Source organism: Triplophysa rosa, linkage group LG1 (genome assembly GCF_024868665.1).
Source record: "Triplophysa rosa linkage group LG1, Trosa_1v2, whole genome shotgun sequence".
In the NCBI taxonomy this organism is placed as follows: Eukaryota; Metazoa; Chordata; class Actinopteri; order Cypriniformes; family Nemacheilidae; genus Triplophysa; species Triplophysa rosa.
Window position 1 is genome coordinate 2885427 of NC_079890.1, and position 17535 is coordinate 2902961.

Below are 17535 nucleotides of genomic sequence, written 5' to 3' on the forward strand. Positions count from 1 at the left end.
GACTCGAAACACCTAGTATTTAGTGAGAGCCTTTACAAACTGCCAATGGCAACACCTTTAATTTTTCCGTCAAGAAAAAACGACATTGATCTGAAATACTACAAACAAATGAATATGCATCTTTTATTTGTAAGCGACGCAACCTGCTTAGGTGTCCAAAGCAGATCACAGGACGCCGATGTGACGTAATCAAGTCAACATGTGACGTGTTTCAGAGACTACTTATAGACTGAACATCCTTTATGTTAAATCCATTCAAACGGATGAAATCCGGAGGCCGGTGAGGACATTTTAACCAGCGGAGTCACTCGTCTGGTTATTTTTTAGAAACAGTCATTGGTTAGAAAAAGAATGTGTCATTTCTCCAGCGCCGTGGCCCAGATGTCATCAGATGGCTGGTCGGGGAGAACCCAGCCCTGAGGAACCGGGGTACCATCGGGATGTTCAACCGGAACCAGAAACTGATCCCATTCTCTCCTGTCAAAAGCCAGCAGAGAAAATTCTACAAATACTCCACAAGTTATTTTTAGTTGTGTGCGGAGTTATTTTCGGTAAGAAAACAGACCTTATTTGTATCAGTGCAGGAAGGGAGCGCTCGGCCTGCGTGTAGTAATCTTGGAAAGGCTGAAGAGGGTGATGGGGCGGTAATTCAGCTGTGAAAACACACAGTTTAGGAAAATGTAACCGAGGCACTGTTTTTGGTATCTGAACTTGTTTTCCGTTTCTTCTGTAGCACTTTCAGTGTTTGTACAGTGAAGCATCTCTTTAATGCTGCCATCTAGTGGTACCTTCAGGAAAACATTTCCAATGAATTAAAAATCAACCTGATTTCGACCTGAAATGCTGTTCATGTTCTGTACCAGAAATGATATTCTATATCCATCATAAACCCTTGCGTTAGGTTAGGTTCACAAAAGTTTCACAGTTTACTTGTTTGGACTGTCTAATAGGTTTTATTCCAACCAGGTAAAGATATCTGATCCCTCCTGTCCGAAAGCCACATTTAAAACAACAATACATATATTAGAAAACATTTGCTTTAGAATTTAAAAGATAAACAGAACATGAGAGCTAATGCTGCCTTCACCCGCTCGATAATTCCCACATTAACCCGGAAGCAACGTCTGGGTTTAGTTAAATTAAAAGTATTTTAGTTGCATTAAAACATTACAAGTTTCTGCAAACATTAAAAGAGCACAGTTCCATAAATGATTTCTATGTTGAAGTGGGAATTATCGAATTTTCGAGAGCACGTGAAGGCAGCATAACTTCTCCGGAACACTCAATTCATTTGCGCCATCTAGTGGTCTGACATTAAATAACCACTTCACATGCGGTCCACAGGAGATAAATGCTCCGTATATTAAAGACATCTTTTATCAATATTTTGCCTGTCTTGTCTGTTCAACACCTCCATCAATTAAATAATTAATAAATAATTAAATAAACAATTACCTCCAAACAGCATGAAATCAACCTCTCGCTTCTTCTGAAACAGCTTCTCCTTTTCTTTTTTCTGACGGATGTCCCGATCTCGCTTCCGTTCCTCCTCCTGCTCTCCCTCCAGCATGACCCTCAGAGCTTTCTCCTCCGCCGCATAGACGGCCGTGCGTTTACTGATCAGACACCTCAGACGCTCCAAGTGACCCTCGAACGTCTCGTCACTCTGCTTTTCTGGAAACATGCCTGTGCAAAAAGAAAAACGATCACTCAGACGAATGCGACACATCAAATATTCAACTATTTAGTAAGGTTAGCTATTGCCTCACCTCTTCTGGCGGCAGCCTCTTTGCGAAGTTTTCTCAGCTTTTCCAGTGACTTCAGTATGTCTTGGATTCTCTTGGTATCGGCTTGTTTCTTTCTGACCTCAGAAAGCACAGCATCGGCAGCCAACTTCAACTCTTTCTCCTGAACACGAGACAAACATCGCGATGATGTTTCATCAGATATATCAACTACAGAAAGCAAATCTCGTTCTCACCCTGTTCTTCTCCTCCACTTCTTGAATGCGTTTCATCTGCCACTTATCCACCTCCGCCTGTCGCTGGGCTCTTCTGACCTCCTGTTCTTGCATCTCCTCCCTCTCCTCCCTCTTTCTCCTCCGCCCCCTTGCTCTTTTCTTCTTTATCAACAGCAGTTTCCTCTGGATGCTGCCGAGACAGTCAGGGTCCTTCAGAGAGGTCAGTCTCTCCCGTACGATGTTCTTTAACTCCGCTGCTTTTGAGAGCGTCTCAGTCCAAACGCGTTCATTTTCCAAGTTATCTTCTAACATCTGACGCACTTGATTTAACTCCGACACCATCTGAAGAGTCCCGTAGAGCTTCTGTCTGAACTCCGCAATAGAAGGTTTGTACTTCGGGGGCTCTGGTGGTTGATCTTTGGTTGAGATTTGAAGCAGGAAACCGTGAACCCACCGCTCGTCTTTCGATCTCTGCAGCGATTCTTCATCAGATGCTGTTGTGGAGGTGCTTCTGGTTTGGTCCTGGTTGCTTTGGTAGTCATCCGGCCAGGGTCTGTCTGTAAAGGGGTAGTTCTGTCTGTTGGTGCTGTCTGATCTGAAGTTGGACTGATATGGTGCTGGTGCGGAATGTGGTGGGAAGTGTCCTCTGAAATGGGGGTCTGGGGGGTTCCACTCGTTCTGAGTCCAGGTTGGAGGAGGTATGTCATTGTACTGGGGTGTTTCGAAGGTTCCTGGCGGTGGTCTGCTGGGGTCGAAAGGTAGATAAGGTGCACCGGGTGGGAAAGGGGGCCATTGATGCGGGTACATGTTCCATGTGTGCGCCGGTCCGGGTGGAGGAGGTATCGGTGGTGGTCCTGTGTAAAGTCCGCTGTCTGAACCCGCAGGGTCTTTGAAGGGAGGCGGTGGAAAGCTTTTAGAACTGTGCTGCTGCGAATTATCCATCATCTCAAGCTGAAATCTGCCGCTGTGTTGCGCTTTCACAGCTCCTCCTGAATCAGGAAGAAGACGCGAACGAAACATTTCCGGCGCGGCTTCAAAATAAAGCACCGGAAACGTAAAAGTCTTCGACCAGTTGTTTCCTGTATGATTTCTGTAACCCCCTAAGTTTTATACGTAATTTGAGTATCTATTGCAAAATATATTTTCGTACAGCATCTTTGCAGCAGTGCAAAATAGTGTAGAGCTCTATGGAAATACATTTACAAAATAACGTAAAAACGATTTCCAAACATATTATGTATAAATGTAAACAAATTAAAACTTAAAATACAACGAATCATGCGAAGAAGACATGAAATACGTTATATCCTACATTTTCTTGTATGCTACATAAAGGCTGAAAATATTAAAATAAGATATTATGCACAAAATAAGTTCTGTTTTATATATTTTTATGCTTTCCATTTTTTCCCCTTTATTTTTCATAAATATCGACAACTGTAGTGACTTGCTTTTCATTCTTTATGAGAGAATCGAAATGTCTGTCATCATTCACTCACCCTCACGTTGTTTCAAACCTGTACAAATTACTTTGTTCTGCTGAACACAATTAAGATATTTGGAAGAATGTTAGCCATTTTCAGTTCTGGCACATCATTGAAAACAATTAAAATGGTAGACAAAGGTGCCCCAGAACGGTTTGCTTTCCTAAATTATCTCATTTTGTGTTTTACAAAACAAAATATACATATATATATATATATATATATACATACAATAACTATTATACTATGGTAATGAATGATGTCCCAGAACTGAGAATTGCTAACATTCTGCCAAATACCTTTCTTTGTGTTTAACAGAACAAGGAAATGTATACAGGTTTGGAGCAACTTGAGGGTAAATGATGACATACTTTTCATTTTTGTGTGAACTGTCCCTTTAAGATAATGTAATCTAATCTTGTTTATCTATCCACTGTCTAGCTGAGGATCAACATAACACAATGTTCTATCCCCTCTAAACAAAAAGTAAACTTATCCCACTGTACACCTATTGTAAATGTAATGCATCCTTTAACAAACAAAACAAATGCAAAAAATACACACTTTTTATTACAATTTAAGTGGAGGAAACAGAACATCACTCATATTTCCACGGTGAGATATTGTCTATGAGATAACCAGACAAAGAGAACCTCTGCACTGATACTTAACTTTTGAAAGAGGATCGGCTGGTTTAAACTGACCATCCTATACAGATAAATCTATAACTGGGCCATTTTGTGCATAACAGAAATTATGATACAAAGATCATTTGGATTATAACAGGCATGCCCCTGAAGTACCCCTTAAGACCATTTTCTGATTTTTCTAGACCCTAAACCCAAAAGCATCTTAAGTGTCATAGCAAACAGTAAATTTAAAAAATCCCACTAGTTAACATCATTGGTTAAGGAATAAACAATGTCATGTGCCAAATTAAAGAAGTTATTTTACTCAGTAACCCTAATTTAATGTAATACGCAACAATACTGGAGATTGAGACGCTCTAATTGTAAATGTGGTTCAAATATTATTCATGGCAATATTAGGAAACTTTCAGTAGAGTCATTGAGTAATTGTGAAGAGATGAACCTTATTCCTTACATCTATTTATAGCACTGTCTGCTGAATATAACCAGTGCACCATACACGTGTCGTTTTAATCCAAGCGGGGCAAAGTGTAACAAAGAATCTGAAGTCAAAATATATTACGTTTATGAACCCCCTCGCTCTCGGTCTTTGTAGATAACACAATCAAACAGTTCATAAAAATCACTTACAAGTTAATAAGAATAAAATAAAATGTTCTTTACATTTCACGATGATTAACAGTCTCTCATGGTGTCAGGGGCATCTGCTTGGTTTCAAACACAATTCTCTAAACCATAATTCTTTACTATGAATGCAAAGGTGGGTTCAGTTAAGGAATACAATTTTCCAAAGTGACTAACAAATCATCACAGGCGTACAGTGAGTAACTCGACTTGGAAATGGATCCTTAGAGGATGAGGTGGCCAAATAATCTGGGATTTTAAACCGTGTTTTTTCAGTTTTTAGCTGCGTCGGCCTGTCTAGTCCAGTTTTCCTCTTCAATTCCAGAATCGTACTCTTCTTCAGTGTCTTTAGCGGCAGCTCTGACGGGAAGAAAAAGCAAAACAATCAAGTTGGATTGCAAAGTGCCATTAATCTATAAAATCCATAAAGAATTCCCAGGATTATCAAACCATCAGATGAAAACTGAAAAAACATATATTATGATATATCGTGTGTGCTCTGACCTGATGTATTGAGGTTGTGCTTTTCCCTTAACCACATCCTGGTTCACCTCCACGGCCACGATATCAGAATGTGGCACCTCAAACATTGGATCTAGCAGCAGTTTTTCCTGTTGAGAAGTTATGACAAGTTATATTACAAAAGCTCATGTTTTTATATCTCTGAGCAAGTAAAATGCAAAAATAAATTATCTTACCATTATGGATCTTAGTCCACGGGCACCAGTTTTACGTTCTAAAGCAAATCTGGCGATGGCTCTCAGCGCATCGGGTGTCACGTTAAGATCACACTAATGTAAAGAAACACTTAATGATTCGATGTTATGCAATATTCTACTGTATTTTATCTTATTAAGAGAAGCTATTTACATATGTTTCTGTTAGTAAATACTTCAGAAAGGAATACGACATTAACCATGTTGTGTTCTCTTTAATTCGAACAATGTTAAAACGTTATTTGCTTAGGGGTATTTTAGGGCTCTGTACCAAGTATAAATTAAGTTTAATTTAAGAACAATATTAGTTAATAATGTAGACAGCTAGGAAAGCGTGTTTATGTATACGATACCAACCTTGTCCATGCTAAAGAGAGCCTGATACTGTGGCACAACAGCATTGCGGGGCTCCGTAAGGATTCGCACCAGTGTCTCCTCATCCAGACTGTGCAGTGGAACCACGACAGGAAGACGACCTACAAACTCTGGGATCATGCCAAACTCAATGAGGTCTCTGGCCTCCACGAGTTTCAAGAGCCTGTCCTTCTCCTCGATCTCAGCCACAGCGTCCATCTCTCCGCCTGTGCTGTTGGCAAGGTCGGCCGCTGCCGCCGCCCTACGGCCTTGTCCCATGTTAGATGGCGTTCCGAATCCAAGATACTGCACACAGAAAATGCCGGGTCATATATCTTCCTTTGCATTTGATATAGAATTACATGCAATGGATTTGAGACATCCCTCCATTCTTCAATGTCCATCATGCAATTCAACTTACAGCCGTTTTGCCAAATTGTGAACACTAATGTTATGTTTCTTAATTGCATCACCTAAAAGGAAAATGTACAGGCAAAACAACAAAGAGCCCAATACTGAGACTTGTGGAACACCACTCTTTACCTGCGTTAAGTGAACAGCTCGTGCAGCACATTCACAAAGTGAACTAACTGATAAGATCTAAGCCTGTCCAAGATGATGTCTGTCCATAAATGTCAATACTTTTTTTAAGCCGGCCTAAAAGAATGTTCTTACATAATATAGTTGACCATGCACACTTATAAATATTTAATTGGCTATGCCCAAGCTGGCTTGTTGTGTGAATGCAGCCTCTTTGTCAACATCAGTTTATGTAACACACCTTCTCATTCTTTCTTCTGCTGATGATTCGATCGAGACCATTGAACGCTCCAGATGCTACGAACAGAATGTTGGTGGTGTCAACCTGCACAGTTTCTCCCCTCAGCTTCCTTGTGTTCTTCTCAGGAACATTAACAATGGTTCCCTCCAGGAGTTTGAGTAAACCCTATTCAAGGTACAAGAAAAAAACTTCAACACACCGAGACATTTTTAAAACCTTGCCTGTAGACCCGTTGGCTTTATTCACACATTTAGTCAAATCTGACGTATATCTGCATAACCCAGATTTTTACAAAAGCTGCATTAGTATTGGGTTTGGAAGTATATTAAAATATTTTTTCAGATTTATCTAGAAATAAGTCCCATGGTACCCAGACAGACTAAAAAAAGACCAAATTTGAGAATCTGCTACATAGTTTCAAGTCAAGTTTCCCACTGAAAACACAGACCTGCTGAACTCCTTCTCCTCCCACGTCTCTCAACTGATGGATCCCAGGAACACTGCCAATTTTGTCCACTTCATCCAAGAAGACAATCCCTGAAAGAATTCCAATCCTTTTACCACAGACCGCCCATAAAGCCATACTATTAAACTTAATAGAGCAAAAGAAAATTTCTGGACAAACTACTCTGGAGTGTTCTATACATGTCACCCATTATCGCTGTTACCTTGCTGAGCTTTCTCAATGACATAGTTAGCGTCCTGCAGAAGTTTGGCGATGACTGACTCGATGTCTTCTCCCACGTATCCCGCCTGGGTAAGAGTGGTACAGTCACAGATGGCGAAGGGGACGTCCAGGCATTTGGCCAGCGTTTGGGCCAGAAGTGTTTTCCCTGTAACACAACTCAGTTAAGTTTGTCTTGTTCTGCCAGTTATTCACAATCCTCTGCCCATTACACATTACATAATATTTTATAAAATTCTGGTTGCTAATGCTTTTTCATCCACAGAATTACCCCCACATCCAGCATAGACAATTGCGCACATTTAGTGCAGGCATAGCCATAAACACTATTTATAAACCAGACATGGATAAGATCACACACAACATGGAAATTGTCTCTCACCAGAGCCGGTGGGGCCCAGCAGCACAATGTTGCTCTTCTCTAGTTTAATGTCAGCGTGTGTGGAGTCCAGCACTTCTCCTCCTCTCTTCTCTGGAGGTGCCTGCTGGTTCAACTGCTGCTGCATGGAGGCGCCCAGCGCGTTTCCATGAGGACTGATCCCAGCGATCTGCAGAAGTTCTACACAAAATTCAAGCAAAATTAAACTACAACAACAACTTCTTCAAGTAAAGTTTGACAATGATTGCGCATTTTCAAAATTGACAGTAAGTACAGCATTGGTGATTTAGAGAAATTTTAGCTTTTTCCACAAACTGAAGGAAGTTGAAGTATTCCCTATGGTAATCAACACAGTATGTTATAGATACGCTGGATGGAGGTCGACTTTAATTGAACCTGAAACATGTGTTGCAACATACAGCAAGTCTTACATCATCAAGAACTTTATACTTAATTTATGCAAAAACCATGATGTATATGACGACGAAAATATGTTTACTAACTGACTAGATAGATTGTGGCACTATTAACTGCTGGGGTCAAACTGTCTAAAGCACACAGCTGCTCTGTTTAAAGGATCTCGTATGACAAAATAAATCTGACGACTGCATAAAATAAAATGGATGAATAAAGTCAAACCGGGTTACTAGGACACAAGGAACACATGCCGGATTTCATAGTATTACACACATTTTTACATATGCAAACTTGAACACACGCACAATGCAAAAGAACAGAAAAGGAACTTAAGCAACACAACACAGCGATGAAGAGTTTTGGCATTTGTACACCAAACATAAAACAACCTGAAAGAACAGTTTTGGAAAAATAAAGTGTTTACATTACACTGTTACTTTAAGAACATAATACATAAAATACAGATCATGGATATGGACATAGACTTACTTGTAAACCTGTATTCGTCCTCTCGTCGTCTGAGCTCTAGCTCTATAGAGAAAGGAGGACAATCATGGTGATATCACTACCAAATATCATAGTACAAAAAAAAAAAACCAATCCACGACCAAATCCATTACCCCAGTCGCAATAAAAAAATGTATTCATACTTGTTTATTGTACAAATGCCAAATCACTAAAAAATAATCCAACAAACAGATGTTATATTAAAGCCAAAGGTTAATTCATCTCTATTAGGAAGATGGAAATAGCACACAAATGAGTTATATTGGCTTTTGAAGAAAATGAACGGGACATTTTTACAGAGCAGCAATCATTTGCTCAGTGTAAATAAAATAAAACATCAAATGTCATTAGCAAACTTTTTCTGTAATAACTAAATGATGTAAATTATTGTGGGGGAATGTTTTTAACTTTTATTATATAAATGTTTCTATATTTTTTAATTTATATACAAATATTCCTACATACATGCAAATATTTTGTGTATGTGCATATATACATACAACATTACTATGTACAGTGCACAGACATATATTATGTCAACAACACAAACTTTTATTCTGGAATCAAAAACAAGTAAAAACCATTTAAAACACCTTAGCAACTACATAACGACACCCTGGAAACCACCCAAGCTATACAGTTCTATGTATGGGAAACGTCACTCAACATGTAGTTGGTTAATATTTTATTTCAACATTTCATTTATGATAAGAAAGTCAATAGGGTTTTGATATCACGTTGTCCAAAGGGCCACTCATCTTTTCCCCAGATATAATGAAACCTAACATGAAACGAACCCTCCGCCAGCGTCTTTTTATTCAGCAGTACCAACCTCGAGGTGTGAGAGAGGCCTGTTTCTCCACCTCCACCTGCTGCTGTCTGGAGCCCGCCGGCATATTGCTGTAGATGCGTTTATAATGATTGTACACGGCCACCGAAAGAACCTTCTTAGCGTGATCCTGACCCACAACATACTTATCAAGGTAAGCATAGATCTGCGGGAAAAAGACAAAACAAAATAAAGGTAACATGCTAATCATGACCAGGGCCACCCGGCTGTAAAATCTTACTGAAGTTATACCTTTTTAGGTGGTGGAGGGGGTTTCTGCTGGAAAGCCAACTTGACGGCCTCTGCCGCCGACTCTGGGTCTTTACTCAAACTCTTCTTGGAGTCGGTTTCCGATAGCACCACAAAAAAGTGGTGACATTTTTCACATTTCACAAAGCGAGTCGATGCTGCCAAAGACAAATAACACCTTATACACTGCCAAATGTTTTCAGATAATGATATCAAATCCTGCCTGATCCTGTTTTCAAGTGCATGTGGCAAGATCCGGCTTCCAAGTGAGTGCGTTTAGAATGTCCCATGTATTTCAAGCACAAAAACACGCAAAGTAGAAATAAACCATATAAAAATTCCCAAATGACTCCCAAATGATGGGAAGTTTAAATTAATGCCATTGAAAATGATTACTTCTGTTGCAGAGTTGTCTTGCACAAAAAAGCAAGTCAGACAGGATTGTAAATGATGATGAAACCATTTTACAGTATTTTCGACCTTAAAAAGCTATATTTAAGACTCTTGCCTTGTGCCTACAAACGTGTTCCAAAAAACTCACATAAACACAGTTAACCAAACAAACTTTAAACCATGTTACTAAGTCAAGCACCAGCAGAAACGCAACTTGTGTGATTTATATTTAGCGCTGAACAGCTAGTCCAGCGAACCTCTGGCCTACTTAAACACGCTCAAGGCCAGATGAAACCAGAACTATTTGGAAAGGCTAGTGAAAACTGCAATCACCTTGAGTAATCCCCAGCCGCACACCGCAGATAAAACAACAATGCAGTACTCACAGACAAACGTTTCAACGTGTGTGCAGGGATCTCCACATTTAGGGCATCGCAGATGACTTCCTCCTTTGCCCGAGTTGCCAGAACCGGCTCTTTTTCCACTTCCTTCACCGACAGATTTCTTAGAAAGTGAACAAGGCAAAAAAATCCAATTTGAATTCCTGTACAGCATGTACAGGAATTCAACTTTCTTCCTCCTCTGATCCCTGTTGTCTGAAAACACAAGAGTACAGTATAGTTTAGCATAACTAAATACCTTGCCACCATCTCCATCTTTGATCCCGTCTTTTGAAGCATAATACACGGCCGTCTCTGAGAAGGACCTCATGGGGACCCGACATGCCACACGGACCTCATGAGCTCCCGGCCGGGTCAGTGACAGTAATTGGACTCTGGAGCCTGATATTCCTAACATGAAAAAAATGATGTATTTATACAATTTTATACAGTGTTTCAGTGTTCAGTGAGATACTACACTAACTAATGCTAATACTAATCTATTAAGTTATACAAGGAATTCAGTTTTCATTTCACAAATAAAATCTTGACAGAAATGAAGAAAAACAACCAGCAGGCCAAACTAAGTCAAATGACTACCTGCAATTTACAACAGCCCATAAATACTTTCATTAATGACCCCTACGTAACCATTTTCATAAATATGTGGTTATGTCATAAACGTGCATCATTGCTTCACATAGGTAACGTTACACAACAACACCTATAAAATCTTTCTATTACTAAGATATTTACTCACTGGTTTCTAAAGCACATATATAGCTCTTACTTTAAAGATAGCCTAGAAAAAAAGGTGTTAGTTTTATTTCCCTTATTATTATTATATCAATATAACGCTACATGTTAGCCACTTAGCAGTAGTGCTAGGCAGTCTAACTAACTAGCCTAACGTAAGTCACAGATATCGTTTACTACAACTAACAAAATATGACACTTCTCTTACCTTTATGGGCTGAATTTAGGAGATTTCTCGCTGCCGAAACACATGTACACGACATGTTTCCGTGTTGTTTGTGTTTTGACCGTTTAAAACGGGTGAATCTGAGGAGCGCTGAAAGGTTAGCGCTAGCTGCTAGCTAAACAACTGAATGCCATTCAATACAGGCCCAAGTGTTAAATGTCTTACAAACTAAACGTGTAAACACAACAACAATCAATCGAACACATGCATATGTTAAATATATTGTTTTGTGAGCCGCTATATTCAGCTGATCGGTAGACACGATGCTGTCTAAACGAGATACTGTGATAATGAAGTAAACAACTGATGACACTCTTGAGTCTTTTAGTGAATCATTTGAGTCGTAGAATCAAACAGTAAATCACTTGATTCAATGAATCACTTGAGTCAGTGCGTTTACGCTGAAGGGTCGGAAAAAATATAAATCTTATCAGTTTATGGATTATTAGATTATGTAAGTGAGCCCAGTAGTCTTTGCTGACAGGCGGGTAAATGAGTGCTAAACGTAAATTCACGTACAACAATTCCGAGTTGATTCAGTTCACTGCTGAATCAACCGGTTTGCAGAGGTTTTTGATGGGTCTTAAAGCCGTCGGATATTGGGCTTTTCCACAGCATCCAAAGCTGTTATATAATGCACAGGTTATTTCCCTAAAGGGAAATAACCTGTGCATTATATAAAAGTGCACATGTTGGTATACAGGGACATTACTGTATGCGTGTTTATATAAATAACTTACACAAAACGCAGAAAATAAGATAAACCTTAAAAAGTCATAATTAAACGCCAGCCTATTCATGTTAAATCAAATGCAAAAGATGCAAGAAATATATAAATAATAAAAATCAAACTAACACCATCGTCATAATTAAACAGCAGCCTAATTATGTTAATTCAAATGCACAATGTGCAATAAATAAATAAATCCATTCAATCCTATAAGTCGCATACATTAGAAAATGTACGAGGCTTTTTTCAACAAAAACCCTGTGATCACAAATCATCTCGAGCAAACAAAACACATTGCAGATCATATAATTATTTGATGAGTTTACAATATTGTATCATATGAATATTATAACGTTACAAGAAAACGTATTATTAAAAGCTTTTTTGTGTACAGGATTCAATTCACCGCGCATGCGCGCGTCACAGCAGACGCTGATTGGTGATGAGTGCTCACGTGACCTTGCGCAGCAGTATGTTGGCTGCGGAAGCTGCTGTCATGTGATTCAGCCTCACGCTCAGGCAACAATGTTTCTCCGTGGATGAAAAAAGATAAAAGGTGATTTTGATCTTAAATAATAAACATAGCAATATTCATTCTGTCGTTTAGGAAATTACATCCTCATTTACATCGCTGTGTAGCGTTAGTAAACGGTAACTTTCGGTTTAGCAGAGGCTAATGCTGTGTTTTTCAACATATTTTGATCTTTCGAAGTAATTTGAATAGTTTCTGACGTATCAGAGTTTTATGTTGTATTATAATCACGGGAATTATCATTACAATGTCTTTATGTAGTGATTGAATTTGAATTATTATTGTTCTCGTTGTGATATAGGTGTTATTATTGCAGAATAAAATGTACAAACAGGGACACATTAATATCTGAAATTTGATCGAATAAGGCTATTATTCTATTTTGTTCTATTTCTATTACTGCAGTCATTCACACAATCATTTTGTGCTCCAGTCACATGTTTGTGTGTTGTGAAATGCATGAAGAGAGTCCAAATCAATCTACTCTTTCCCCCTGTTTTTTAGACCCTACGTATTGATTTGATAAAGTCAGTTATTTTGTGATCAATTGCATTTATTGACTACTATAACATTTGTATTTCAGAAATGGAGGAGATAAGAGTATCTCCTGATTATAACTGGTTCAGAAGCACCGTACCTCTGAAAAGAGTAAGTCAGTCTCTACCGTAAATCATCCTTATACAGTTATTTTAGTATAAAATTGTATTAATAATTACTGAAATGAATCTCCTTGATTTACACACAGCAGTCCTTTAATATGGAAACACTAGTCTCAAGTCATTTTTATATGACACTGATGTGATCGGTTCTTGTCTGTTTGTCTTAGATAATAGTGGATGATGATGACAGTAAAGTCTGGTCGTTGTATGATGCTGGGCCCAAAAGTATCAGGTGTCCCATCATCTTCCTTCCGCCGGTGAGCGGGACAGCAGAGGTTTTCTTCCAGCAGGTGCTGTCTCTCTCTGGATGGGGCTACCGCGTCATCTCGGTCTGTTCTGACAGCTTTACTCTGTCGGTTATTATTTTACATTTAGTAATTTACTACCTGCATACATTTTCCAAGTTTATCATCATTAACAAAAGCTATTCTGAATATAAAGACGCTTGTTGCAGGTTTTAAATCTAAGAGTTTGTGGCGATGCATTATAAGGCTCGAAATACAATTAATTGAAGTACAATGTCCTTCATGTTGACTGGAGAATTTAAATATTAACGTATTTTTGACCATATTAATACCTTTTTTTGTTTTATTCTGTAATTATTTATTAATTATTCTTTTAGAATAGAATAGAATAGAATAGTTTTATTATCATTGTACAGCTGTACAATGAAATTTAAGCTCTCTTTGTACACATAATGACAAATGTACATACTCACAGTGTACGTATATTTACATAATATAACAGACTAGACATATAACATATAAATGAAAAACATCCGATCTTAATAAGGATGGACACAGTTTGAAAGTAGAGTACATGTTGGATTAAGTGAAACTACTCTGATCGAGTATAAAGAATCAAGTAAAAAGTACTAAGTATAAAACTAAATAGAATTAAATAAAATGTATAGAAATAACATTTAAAAACTTAAAGGGATACTTCACCCAACAATGCAAATTCTGTCATCATTTACTCACCTTCGAGTTGTTCCAAATCTGTATAAATGCCTTTGTTCTGATGAACACAGAGAAAGATATTTGGAAGAATGCTTATAACCAGACAGATATTGACTCCCATAGTAGGAAAAAAACAATGGTAGTCAAAAGTGCCCCAGAACTGTTTGCTTTACTACATTCTTCAAAATGTCTATAACAAAATGATTAAGTAATTTTTCCTACTATGGGAGTCAATGGGGGGCGACAAGCATGTTTGGTTACAAGCGTTCTTCCAAAAATCTTTCTCTGTGTTCATCAGAACCAAGGCATTTATGCAGATTTGGAAAAACAGAATTTTCAATTTTGGTTGAAGTATCACTTTAAAAATGAGGACCATTTTGGAAATAAGTCCACCACTCTCTGCCATCTGTGAATATGAATAACATTGGGTTTCATGTCTAAGAAAGCTCCAAAAAGCACATTGTTGTTTGATTATATTAACTTACTAGCTCTTTATTGTTTTTTGTTTTTCTGTTTTCCAGCTCCAGTATCCTGTCTACTGGGATCTGCTGGAATTTTGTGATGGATTTAGGAAGCTTTTAGACCACTTACAACTAGACAAGGTACGTATTGATCTTTTCAATGGACCAGTGCGGAATAAGGATCTTTTCTTCTCTCTTTAAATGCTTTTCTCTTCGTCTGTGCAGGTGCATTTGTTTGGTGCGTCTCTCGGAGGTTTTCTCGCTCAGAAGTTCGCAGAGGTCACACATAAATCTCCCAGAGTGCACTCTCTGATCGTGTGCAATTCATTCAGTGACACATCGATCTTTAACCAAACATGGGCGGCGAACAGGTGAAGACAATTTGCTTGTCCGTGTCAAGTGTCCATCCCTGTAAACGTTTCATTCTTGAGAAATGTCTTTCTTAGCTTCTGGCTGATGCCTGCGTTCATGCTGAAGAAGATCCTTCTCGGTAATTTTGCCAAAGGACCCGTGGACCGAAAAATGGCAGATGCAATCGACTTCATGGTTGACAGAGTGGGTACTTCTGCTTTTTTTGTTTTGAAAATACAGTATATGCAGCATAATATATTCATATATACACTATATATATTTTTTTTTTTTCTTCTGGTTGTTTTTTTATATTTTGATATTTACCCGCCCAGTTCAATGAGTGAAGTCTGTTGATTTGTGCTTCAGCTGGAGAGCCTGAACCAGAGTGACCTCGCTTCTCGACTCACGCTCAACTGCCAGAACTCGTACGTGGAGCCACACAAGATAAAGGATGTTGCTATCACCATAATAGATGTATGTTTCTCGCCTTTTCAGGCTTTATAATATGCATGAGTTGCTCTTCATCATTTTCATTTTACAATGTAAATATGCTTAATAATTCTGCACTTAGCAAGACAATAATTGAAAGTAAGATATTTGACCACTGAGAAGTGTGAACTGTGCCTTTAATCCATTATACCTACTACCCCTACTCGTCGCAGGTTTTTGATCAGAGCGCCCTGTCGCACGAGGCAAAAGAAGAGATGTATAAACTGTACCCCAATGCCAGAAGAGCTCACCTCAAAACAGGAGGGAACTTTCCCTATCTGTGCAGAAGCGCAGAGGTTAACTTGTACATACAAGTGAGTCTAAAACTGAAAAAGAACAGGACAAAACTATTGTGTACACTTTCTGGTTGTCAGGGGTTACATGTATATAATAAATACGTTTATATAAAATAATGAATAAATAATAAATCTTTGTTATTACACTGTAGATACATATGCGTCAGTTTCACGGGACGCGTTATGCGGCGATCAGTCCAGAGATGGTGAGTGCAGAAGAGCTGGAGGTCCAGAGGACAAACCTGAGCAATAACAGCACAGGAAGTGAGGATGAGTCTTAAACCCGACCCACAAACTCCTGCTGTCCTCGTTTGACCTGATTCACGTTCAGACATCATGTGCTTTGTTTTTCTACGACCTTAAACTCGATTCAATGTGAATGGACTTTAAAGAGACTATTTTTACTTTATGGAAAATAAATATTTTGATATACGTATTATGGCTGTAAATATTATAAGTCAAAGAACAGCAAGTTGTCATTGAATGCCATATTTTGACCTGGTTGCCTTACACAACACAAAACACGCAGCTTTGTTTAACAAAGGACTTTTTGATTTTCTGCCTTCTGGACTTTTCTTTATTTTTGTTGAGATGGTTTGTTTACATGTTGTCAATGTGTCATTATCCGTGTCGTTCATTTGTGTCATGCACTGATAAACATAAAGCCGGATTGAATAAATCTTTCAACTTTTCCAAATAATATAACTGGAGTTCCTGGTTTGGAAGGAATTCTTTATCAAATGTGTCATTTGTTTGCTGAAATAAAGCTGTTTAACCACAAACAAATGAGGCATTATCATTATAACAAATTTCAACTACAAAGATGTTTTTTTACATTGGCTTGAGGAGCACTTGACAAGATATTCTGCTTAGGCTGTCATGATGTACACAAATATGTTGCTTTACGTAAACGAGAAAAGGCCTCAACTAACATGTCAAGCAGAGACTGTTTAATGTAAATGCAGCCAATGAAAAAGAGGAAAAAAACGATGAATTGCACTTTTGTTCTAATGTAGGTCAGTTGCTTCTCTTATTTTTAAGTTCAAAGAATTAAATCCCACAGGAATCCAAAAAGTCTTTTACAAAATGCTCCATTTATGAACATAAGAAGTAAAGCTTTTAGAAAGTTGAGCTTAGTCAGTTTAGTGTACATTCACGTGCTGGCTTTAATACAGCAAAAAGCGAGCAGAGCTTCATTTAGATCTCAAGAAGTCATACGCGACGTGTCTATCATATTCAGTGTTGGGTAAATTACTCTGGAAAAGTAATTAATTACTAGTTACTAATTACATATTCAATAGTGTAATTAGATTACTGTACAAATTACTCTCTCCAAAAAGTATTTAATTACTTTCTATATCCTATATCAACCTTGATTGGTTGAGTGATTCAAGGATAGAAATGAAAAGACTCTTACGTCATTCAAATAAATAAATAATAAAAAACTACATAAAGTGGTATTATTAACTGATTACAAATGTGAGAATTATACATTAAAGCACAGATTTTAATTTTAGACTTTGAATTTTGATGTCAATTCCACTATTGATACACACAGTATTTAGTTTGATTAGTTCAGAAGTAACTGTAATTAAATTACAGAAAAAATAAGAGTAATCTCTTACTTTACTTTTTCAAGGGAAAAGTAATTAAATTACAGTAACTAGT

The 17535-nt window shown here is 38.0% G+C and overlaps 3 protein-coding genes across 5 annotated transcripts; 1 reads left to right on the forward strand and 2 right to left on the reverse strand.

Moving 5' to 3' along the window:
- Positions 1 to 109: 109 nt before the first annotated feature.
- Positions 110 to 2995, reverse strand: pdcd7 (programmed cell death 7). The gene is made up of 5 exons (XM_057343787.1): positions 1982 to 2995; positions 1770 to 1908; positions 1456 to 1686; positions 566 to 653; positions 110 to 477 (listed from the first exon to the last, which is right to left on the reverse strand). Exons 1-5 carry the CDS (start codon positions 2978 to 2980, stop codon positions 357 to 359), a joined length of 1578 nt encoding a protein of 525 aa, XP_057199770.1. The 5' UTR covers positions 2981 to 2995; the 3' UTR covers positions 110 to 356.
- A 1601-nt stretch (positions 2996 to 4596) lies between these two features.
- On the reverse strand, positions 4597 to 11732 carry clpxa (caseinolytic mitochondrial matrix peptidase chaperone subunit Xa). Of its 2 annotated transcripts, XM_057346115.1 has the most exons (14): positions 11373 to 11732; positions 10668 to 10819; positions 10415 to 10532; positions 9639 to 9793; positions 9390 to 9552; positions 8540 to 8581; positions 7637 to 7813; positions 7238 to 7402; positions 7018 to 7106; positions 6570 to 6734; positions 5792 to 6094; positions 5417 to 5509; positions 5223 to 5329; positions 4597 to 5078 (listed from the first exon to the last, which is right to left on the reverse strand). In XM_057346115.1, the coding sequence occupies exons 1-14, from the start codon at positions 11425 to 11427 to the stop codon at positions 4991 to 4993; spliced, it is 1872 nt and encodes a 623-aa protein (XP_057202098.1). In that variant the 5' UTR covers positions 11428 to 11732; the 3' UTR covers positions 4597 to 4990. The 2 variants fall into 2 exon arrangements, with proteins under 2 accessions (XP_057202098.1, XP_057202107.1); XM_057346124.1 differs by lacking the exon at positions 8540 to 8581.
- An 842-nt stretch (positions 11733 to 12574) lies between these two features.
- On the forward strand, positions 12575 to 16670 carry spg21 (SPG21 abhydrolase domain containing, maspardin). 2 transcript variants are annotated; one of them, XM_057337300.1, is made up of 9 exons: positions 12575 to 12676; positions 13236 to 13300; positions 13479 to 13640; positions 14792 to 14872; positions 14957 to 15102; positions 15178 to 15286; positions 15449 to 15556; positions 15745 to 15885; positions 16020 to 16670. In XM_057337300.1, exons 2-9 carry the CDS (start codon positions 13238 to 13240, stop codon positions 16146 to 16148), a joined length of 939 nt encoding a protein of 312 aa, XP_057193283.1. In that variant the 5' UTR covers positions 12575 to 12676; positions 13236 to 13237; the 3' UTR covers positions 16149 to 16670. The 2 variants fall into 2 exon arrangements, with proteins under 2 accessions (XP_057193283.1, XP_057193289.1); XM_057337306.1 differs by having other exon boundaries at positions 13479 to 13601.
- The last annotated feature ends 865 nt before the right edge of the window (positions 16671 to 17535 follow it).

What these genes read in the sequence shown, in the direction of transcription:
- spg21 (XM_057337300.1), top strand. Translation starts at nt 13,238, where the DNA reads ATGGAGGAGATAAGAGTATCTCCTGATTATAACTGGTTCAGAAGCACC. An exon ending in GCACCGTACCTCTGAAAAGA is followed by an intron (nt 13,301 to 13,478) that starts GTAAGTCAGTCT and finishes TGTTTGTCTTAG; the next exon opens with ATAATAGTGGATGATGATGA. An exon ending in AGGTTAACTTGTACATACAA is followed by an intron (nt 15,886 to 16,019) that starts GTGAGTCTAAAA and finishes ATTACACTGTAG; the next exon opens with ATACATATGCGTCAGTTTCA.
- pdcd7 (XM_057343787.1), bottom strand. Translation starts at nt 2,980, where the DNA reads ATGTTTCGTTCGCGTCTTCTTCCTGATTCAGGAGGAGCTGTGAAAGCG. An exon ending in AAGTGGAGGAGAAGAACAGG is followed by an intron (nt 1,909 to 1,981) that starts GTGAGAACGAGA and finishes TCTCGTGTTCAG; the next exon opens with GAGAAAGAGTTGAAGTTGGC. An exon ending in CCTGCACTGATACAAATAAG is followed by an intron (nt 478 to 565) that starts GTCTGTTTTCTT and finishes GGCTTTTGACAG; the next exon opens with GAGAGAATGGGATCAGTTTC.
- clpxa (XM_057346115.1), bottom strand. Translation starts at nt 11,427, where the DNA reads ATGTCGTGTACATGTGTTTCGGCAGCGAGAAATCTCCTAAATTCAGCC. An exon ending in GGCCTCTCTCACACCTCGAG is followed by an intron (nt 8,582 to 9,389) that starts GTTGGTACTGCT and finishes CTTTCTCTATAG; the next exon opens with AGCTAGAGCTCAGACGACGA. An exon ending in GTGGACTAAGATCCATAATG is followed by an intron (nt 5,330 to 5,416) that starts GTAAGATAATTT and finishes ACTTCTCAACAG; the next exon opens with GAAAAACTGCTGCTAGATCC.